The sequence below is a fragment of the Schistocerca piceifrons genome, chromosome 6 (assembly GCF_021461385.2).
Source record: "Schistocerca piceifrons isolate TAMUIC-IGC-003096 chromosome 6, iqSchPice1.1, whole genome shotgun sequence".
NCBI lineage: Eukaryota > Metazoa > Arthropoda > Insecta > Orthoptera > Acrididae > Schistocerca > Schistocerca piceifrons.
In genome coordinates, this window is record NC_060143.1 from 245,201,339 (window position 1) to 245,210,287 (window position 8,949).

Below are 8,949 nucleotides of genomic sequence, written 5' to 3' on the forward strand. Positions count from 1 at the left end.
GGACCGGGATTTTCATCCAGACAGTTTGATGTCTATGTGGCTGCAATAGAGGTTGGGTGCCGGCGCAATGAACTTCACTTGACAGTATATGGCAGCGTTGTTTGCGGTTTTAGCGAAATTTTTTTTGAGCCTCTTAGAACCGTGTATTGTGGTGTTAACAGGTTAGTTATTTGTCCTCGGAGTCTTTCGCGGCGGCATACCGGAATAAAACGTTCTCGGTTCTCAAGCCGCGTCAGTTCGAATAAAATCCTCGAGCTTTCGGTGACCATCTCCGCCATCGTCGTCAGGAGTTCACTGACTGCAGGGACTGCTACGGCTTTTCGCTTATATAGGCATGATGACATCATCAGCAGCCAATCACACAGACCAAATGTGGCGCGGGCGCGAAGTCGACCCGGGCAGCTAGCGGAGCTGTTGCTCGTGGCGGTATCGGTGACATCAGGTGGCGCCAGGGGCAGGCGCCACATTTGCCACTCCAGCGTCGCGCATCTGTCTTTGCTTTCTTTCGATGTCCAACGCCCGCCCCCATGCCCTGCTGAGTGTGTAACCCCGGTCTCTGTTGAAATTGTTGTTGTTTAAACGAGTCTCGGCCGCTTCCTTTGTAACAGAGTCCCAATATATAGATGCATGACCCAACACTTTTGTATTTTCGAACTGTATTTTATGTCAGTTTTCTAGGCAATGCTCGGCTATGGCCGACTTGTCAAGCTACCTTTGTTTTATATTGGGCTTGTGCTCAGTACAACACACCGCAACCGTGCGAATTGTTTGTCCGATATACATACTACCACATTCACAGGGTACACCGTACACGCCGGGCACTAGTAGAGCAATGTTGTCTTTAACAGGGTGCAACATATCTCGTATCTTGGGGGCGCGCCCATGTTTCTGCAGCAGACGTTCTAACTTGCTGCTAGTTACTCCACAGTATGGCAGGAATGCAGTCTGTTTCGCCTCTTCTACTGATTCACCAGGTGTCTGTCGTCGGCAGCCCTTGAAAGTAAAAGAGACATCGCAATGTACGAAACATTTGTCTTGTAGTAGCTGGTACTAACAGATTCTCTGTTGAAGAACGCCACCTTCTTAGTGGTATAGGCGCGTGAAAAGCAACGAACGTGTGGGACATACCACAAAGTTATGGAAAACACTTTTGAACGCTTAAAGAAAGAAAGCCCGAATGGAGCCTACTCCCCTGAAACTGGAAAGAAAGGCCTCTTCCGGTGGGTCTGTGACTGACCCAAGAAATATGACACAGAAAATCAAGTCACTGAAGGCTTAAATGCATCATCGCTTCTTTCTCCAGCACATTCGACAAGAAAATGGTCAGCGGGGATGAACGTTCCGAGAAGCTCCATGCGTCGTTGGATGAAGAAAGAAGGAAATGAATTTTAAGTGATCATAATATGAATATGAAGAATTGAGAACACTCTTACTGAAGGTGAAAGACGAAAGTGAAAAGGACGATCTTTTGCTGAATGTGAAGAAAACGAAAATTATGGCAACTACACCTACCAATTCGTGGGATATAGCAGGAGAAACCATGGGGGTAGTAACCACATTCAGTTATCTCGGTTCCCAGATCTCTGCTGATGGCGACTGCAGCCATGAAATGCGGAGACGCCTGTTGTTCGGTAGACAGGCGATGTCAAACCTTGACAAGGTTATAAGGTCCCGAGATATAACACTAGCAACAAAGATCCGTATTGTGAGGGCTATGGTCTTTCCAGTTGTGATGTATGGATGTGAGACCTGGACCATTAGAAAGGCTGAACGGCGTAGAATTGACTCCTTCGAATTGCGGTGTTGGAGGAAACTTCTTAGAGTTCCATGGACTGCAAAGAGAACCAACAGATCAATACTGGAGCAAATAAAACCAGATTTCTCCCTTGAAGGTCTAATGTTAAAACAAAAGCTGACCTACTTTGGACACACAATGCGAAGGCATGCCTCGCTGGAAAAAACATTAATGCTGGGGAAGATTGAAGGAACTAGAAGAAGAGGACGTCAGAGGATGAGATGGATCGATGGCATCACAGAAGCAATGTGTTCCAACCTGGAAGGTCTACGGGAGAAAGTGCAAGACAGGAAAAAGTGACGTGATTTGGTTCATGGTGTCACGAAGAGTCGGAACCGACTAAACGAATAAAGAGAGAGAGAATATGAATACGCGACATGGTTCGAGCGAACAGTTACTTGCAGCTTTCCCAAAATTAGCGGTTTGCCGTAAGGTTATCTTAACAGATGAATGTGCTGTGTGTCTTACCTTCCGGTCGCGAAATGTTTACGTCTCGGCGCAAGATAACCCTCACTGTTACGAAGAAATTACCCCGCACCACTCCTTGTGCTACGAGCCGGTGTTACCATTGACCTCATCATCGAGCAGTATTTCTTCGATGAGTCTGTGACAGAGGCATCGTACCTCCAGATGTTGTCCCGCTGGATCTCATCTGAACTCGACAAAGTTGGCTTGGAGATCGACGTTGTTATGCAATAGGCTGGTGCGCATGGTCACTATTGGACTGTACGAAACTGGCCGAACAACCAGTTTCCGTTAAGGATTGGACGTGGAAGGTCCGTTACATGGCCGCCCAGTAGCCTGGACTTAACTAGGTGCTATAATTCACTGTGGTTCTTCTTAAAGAAAAATATATTCTCAACTTTTATAGCTGCAGATAAAGACCTGAAAGGTGAGATTACCCGTAGCCTGAGAATGATCACTCCCGAGATGCTGCGCCGGGTAAGCAGACGCAAGTGGCAGCGAATCCAACTGTAAGAATTATGCTCAGCACGCAGACAGGGCTTGAAATTTGCAAGAGGTATGTGAGTACATTAGTTTCCGTGTTATTCCATTCTTACATATATCTTTTCCTGTTAAATACAAATTCTGACAGAGCTAGGAAGTCGTTTCATGTTGCTGCTTGCCTTCCACGTTGCTCCTTGTTTCAGCACAACAACGTTAAACATCCAGTACAGAATGTAGGTGGCATTACTCTCACCTATTTTGTTTGGCTGAACAGTAATTTTAGTCATTTGCACATCCAAGCATATAGTGTGCTTCATGCCTATTAATTTGGTTGCATGGCACTTCCATGGGACTGCAGGCGGCCAGCAGGATATCAGGAATAGTGGAGAAAAGGCATGCACCAGAATAAGAGACAAAATGGCAGTCGATCTTGTACTCACATCGACGACGACTCCCGGCAACTGGAAGATCTGCGCCGGCGGCGTGTCCCTGGGCACGAAGCGGTAGAACTCGCGGCCGTCCTTGTACCACTTGACCGAGTAGAGCGACTCGCCCTCCAGGTCGTAGTGGCACTCGAGGCGCGCGTTCTGGTGCAGCACCGTGTGCATCGGGATCCTCACCTCCACCAGCTGCAGGCCCCACGTCCCTGTAACAGCCGCGTCCAAAAATGTTACCTCATATTCAGCAAGCTACCTTAGGTAACTATGGAACTAACTACAGGTCATGGAAAATACACTCCAAGACAAAAAAATAAATAAAAAACGAACGGTATTTACCACGAAGGAATTATCCAAAGCGGACCGAAATCGATACACATGATGTACAAACTAACGATTCCACTTTCAGGAAAAATTATAGAAATTATTTAGAAGAAAGAGCTTAACAAATTGAGTAAATAAATGACGCGTTGGTCCACCTCTGGCTCTTACGCATGCAGTTATCGGTTTGGCATTGATTGTTCGATTTATAGGACGTCCTGATGAGGGATACTGCGCTAGATTCTATCCAACTGGAGCAGTAAATCATCAAAATCCTGAGCTGGTCGAAGGACCTCCTATAATGCTCCAAACGTTCCATTTGACAGTGTCAAACTGCGTATGTTCCACGAAGAAATGCTTCACAGGGTCACTGCCGCGACAGGTTTCTGTCTGGAATTCCTCCGTCGTCATCCTTAGGACGTATTTCAGTAGGCCGTTCTGAACTTCAGCTGGCCAAATTACGTCATTGAGACGTCACGTACTCATGGAACCTCAAAATGTTATCGGGGGTACGTCGATGTCTGTGACTGACGATGACTGGCAGCGATACTTATCTCGTTAGATGTTGGATGACCTTCTTATTTCTCTGCTACGTTTCAGAATCAGGCACCCATTTCTGTGCACGACTTAAGGTATATGTACTGGCCCGGTTAAAACTGTTGTTGATGACATAGTCCCAAAAGGTAGATACATCGGATAACACACTCAGGCGACAAAGGTCATGTACCAGAGACATGTACATATTCAGATGGCAGCAGTGTCGCATGCCCAAGGTATAAAGGGACAGAGCATTGGCAGAGCTCTCATTTGTCCTCATTTGATTCGTGTGAAAAGGTTTCCGGCGTGATTATGAACATACGACGGGAATCAACAGACATTGAATGCGGAATGGTAGTAGAGCTGGAAGCATGGGATAGTCCATTTCGGAAATCGTTTGGGAATTCGGTATCCCGAGATTCACAGAGTCAGGAGTGCGTCGAGAATACAAGATTTCAGTCAGTGCCCCACGCCACGGACCACGCAGTGGCCGATGGCTTTCATTTAACGACCGAGAGTAGTGGCGTTTGGGTAGTATTGTTGTTGCTAATATACAAGCAACACTGCGTGATATAACCGCATACATCAATGTGGGACGTACGTCGAATGTGACCTTTAGGATCGTGCGGCAAAATCTGGGTTAGTTGGCTATGACCACAGAAGACCGACGGGAATGCCATTGCTTACAGTACGACATCGCCAGCAACACCTCTCCTGGGCTCGTGGTCATATCGGTTGGAGCCTAGACGACTGGAAAACCATGGCCTCGTCAGATGAGTTCCAATTTCAATTGGTAAGATGGTAGGGTTCGAGTGTGCCTAAGACCCCAGGAAGCCACGGACCCAAATTGTAAACAAGGCACTGTGAATCTCGTGGTGGTTCCATATTGCTATGAGCTGTGTTTACATGGAATGGACTTCATCCTCCGGTCTAACTGAAGTGATCATTGACTGGAGACCATTTGCAGCCATTCATTGATTTCATGTTCCCAGACATAGATGGACTTCTTATGGATGACTGTGTGCCATGTCACCTGACCACAATTGTTCGCGATTGGTCTGAAGAACATTCTGGACAAGTCGAGCGAATTACTTGGATACCTAGATCGTCAGACATGAATCCTATCGAACACATATGGGACGTAACCGAAAGGTCAGTTGGTGCATAAAATTCTACACCAGCAACACTTCCGCAATTATCGACGACTATGAGGGCAGCATGGCTCAATATTTCTGCAGGGGACTTCGAACGAGCTGTTGAGACCGTACCACGCAGAGCTGGTGCATTACGCCGGGAAACGGGAGGCCCGACACGGTGTCAGAAGATACACCATGCCATTTGTCACCTCCGTTTAACCAATAGGGCTATAAAATGATCGTTGTTCCATTCAATAGTTTGACGAACTCCTTATCTTCATAATCTTTTTGAGTTACAGCGCCCACGTTTCTTTTGTGCTAGGGCCACCATTGTTAATTAACGTAATTGACTCAGTTATCCATCGCAAGGCAGCTGTAATTGAATTCACGTGATCGTTGGGGCAGCGATCTGTTTATCGGTTCTTTCAGACATCCACAGTGGCATGTCGTTGCACAGACGTAACGTCAGATGGCCAATGTATCTAGTATCACATTCTCAAGTTACTTTATAAATTTCAGAAACACCGAGACCAAGGCTATCTTTTACTGGTCACAGCATCTCTTTGATTCTCCTGGAATTTATAAAATACACACGTTTTATCGAGGATCGCTGAAAGATGACAGTAACATCCAGATATACACTCCTGGAAATGGAAAAAAGAACACATTGACACCGGTGTGTCAGACCCACCATACTTGCTCCGGACACTGCGAGAGGGCTGTACAAGCAATGATCACACGCACGGCACAGCGGACACACCAGGAACCGCGGTGTTGGCCGTCGAATGGCGCTAGCTGCGCAGCACTTGTGCACCGCCGCCGTCAGTGTCAGCCAGTTTGCCGTGGCATACGGAGCTCCATCGCAGTCTTTAACACTGGTAGCATGCCGCGACAGCGTGGACGTGAACCGTATATGCAGTTGACGGACTTTGAGCGAGGGCGTATAGTGGGCATGCGGGAGGCCGGGTGGACGTACCGCCGAATTGCTCAACACGTGGGGCGTGAGGTCTCCACAGTACATCGATGTTGTCGCCAGTGGTCGGCGGAAGGTGCACGTGCCCGTCGACCTGGGACCGGACCGCAGCGACGCACGGATGCACGCCAAGACCGTAGGATCCTACGCAGTGCCGTAGGGGACCGCACCGCCACTTCCCAGCAAATTAGGGACACTGTTGCTACTGGGGTATCGGCGAGGACCATTCGCAACCGTCTCCATGAAGCTGGGCTACGGTCCCGCACACCGTTAGGCCGTCTTCCGCTCACGCCCCAACATCGTGCAGCCCGCCTCCAGTGGTGTCGCGACAGGCGTGAATGGAGGGACGAATGGAGACGTGTCGTCTTCAGCGATGAGAGTCGCTTCTGCCTTGGTGCCAATGATGGTCGTATGCGTGTTTGGCGCCGTGCAGGTGAGCGCCAAAATCAGGACTGCATACGACCGAGGCACACAGGGCCAACACCCGGCATCATGGTGTGGGGAGCGATCTCCTACACTGGCCGTACACTATTGGTGATCGTCGAGGGGACACTGAATAGTGCACGGTACATCCAAACCGTCATCGAACCCATCGTTCTACCATTCCTAGACCGGCAAGGGAACTTGCTGTTCCAACAGGACAATGCACGTCCGCATGTATCCCGTGCCACCCAACGTGCTCTAGAAGGTGTAAGTCAACTACCCTGGCCAGCAAGATCTCCGGATCTGTCCCCCATTGAGCATGTTTGGGACTGGATGAAGCGTCGTCTCACGCGGTCTGCACGTCCAGCACGAACGCTGGTCCAACTGAGGCGCCAGGTGGAAATGGCATGACAAGCCGTTCCACAGGACTACATCCAGCATCTCTACGATCGTCTCCATGGGAGAATAGCAGCCTGCATTGCTGCGAAAGGTGGATATACACTGTACTAGTGCCGACATTGTGCATGCTCTGTTACCTGTGTCTATGTGCCTGTGGTTCTGTCAGTGTGATCATGTGATGTATCTGACCCCAGGAATGTGTCAATAAAGTTTCCCCTTCCTGGGACAATGAATTCACGGTGTTCTTATTTCAATTTCCAGGAGTGTATATGGGCCCCACAGTATTACAGCGGATAACTTCTGGTAATTAAAAAGATCTGATACACAGAAGCCGATAGGGAAAGGAAGGCGCCTTATGTCCCATGGTAAAGGCACGCTGCACTGCCTCTTTGACAATATGGGGGGGTGTGAGGCGTCTGAAGGAAGTGTGACGTGCAGCCAAACAGGCGGCGCGGCTGTGTAGCTTATTACGGGAAGCGGCCATCGATCGGTGCGAGCCCCGCCTGTCATCGTGACCTTAACAACGCGGCCCTGCTTCCCTTCCCTTCCTTTCCGCCTTCCCGTCTGCCAGACGGGATAAATTTGAGGCCCGCCGCCGCCCTGTTACCTCGGTGACCGCAGCTGGTGAATCTGCCACCATCCGCCCACCCAAGCACGTCGCCATGGAGACGCACTATAGCTGCCGCTACTTGCCAGCACTGCTTGTTCGCAAGAGCTGAACTAGGGGATCCTATATTCAGCTTTCTTGGTATCTTTCTATCATCCGCGCTTAAATCCCAAAAGTAAGAGTTGATTTTTCTCTGGTTTTGTAAAACTTCAGCTGGGTTCTTTTCGGTGTCTGTTCTGCAACTATTTTTTTTAATCGTTCCAAATACAGAAATGAATTTAGTTTATTTTTGATCCACGTCATGGTTATATACAAAAATGATGTCGCAGCCTAGACATTTATTGAAGCTATCTGTGTGGCATCTGCGGCCCGCATCTCGTGGTCGTGCGTTAGCGTTCTCGCTTCCCACGCACGGGTTCCCGGGTTCGATTCCCGGCGGGGTCAGGGATTTTCTCTGCCTCGTGATGGCTGGGTGTTGTGTGCTGTCCTTAGGTTAGTTAGGTTTAAGTAGTTCTAAGTTCTAGGGGACTTATGACCACAGCAGTTGAGTCCCATAGTGCTCTGAGCCATTTTGTGGCATCTGAAGGTCATCTACATTTTCTGACATCTGTGTTAGACAATCAGCATATAGGACTGCATTGCTGCATTTAGGATTGCTTTTAGCAGTTTCATTATCTAAAAATACTCCTTTTTACCCGCCATTTCCCATCTACTGCTCACTTCACGTATAGTGAAGAGCGTTCGGAAACTACAGCATTCGTTATTATTAACAAAAATAAGTTTCGGTGGAGGTGGAAACAGGCATCCAGTCTCCAACAATTATTGTCGGTAGTGGAACTCCGCATTAAGAGTTTAAACAGTGCACTGACACCAGCCAGCCGAAGCTGATTCAGGTAAGTTACACTCGCTACTTCTTTGTTTTCACAGATTAGGGATCCGGAAACTTTCCCAGCGAATGGTGACAACCGTTTTTGGGGTATATAATACCCTTGTCCCACTTCTCTCTCAGTTTTGAATTTTTCACTTTTCTGATGAAGTCTGAATGCAGCTGCAGCACTGATATACACAGCCTCACTTTACTAACATTTCCTGAAACAATGCCTTCTCTGTCAACGGCTTTCAGTACACTTAGAGTTCAGATCTTCGACATAAATGGAGTGACGACATTTTCTGTCTTCAGTCTCGTTCAATGTAATTATTTGCTGTAACGGCTTCGAGTTTTGTGCCGTTCTAGAGTAATGGGGCCTCAAGAAGTGCGTCAGTACATTTTCATTTCCCTTATGAGGATATATAAACATGGCTAACATGACCAACATTGCTAAGGCATCTTCTTAGGAGCGATGAATATACACTCACGCACATTGTAGTGACCT

General features: G+C 48.1%; 1 protein-coding gene across 1 annotated transcript in view; it reads right to left on the reverse strand.

The window, feature by feature from the left end:
- LOC124802902 overlaps positions 1 to 3,380 on the reverse strand; it is a 204,611-nt gene extending 201,231 nt beyond the window's left edge. The window contains exon 1 of the mRNA XM_047263966.1: positions 3,184 to 3,380. Coding sequence (XP_047119922.1) covers positions 3,184 to 3,351 — 168 coding nt within the window. The 5' untranslated portion in view covers positions 3,352 to 3,380. The remainder of the gene's footprint in view (positions 1 to 3,183) is intronic.
- Positions 3,381 to 8,949: the final 5,569 nt, after the last annotated feature.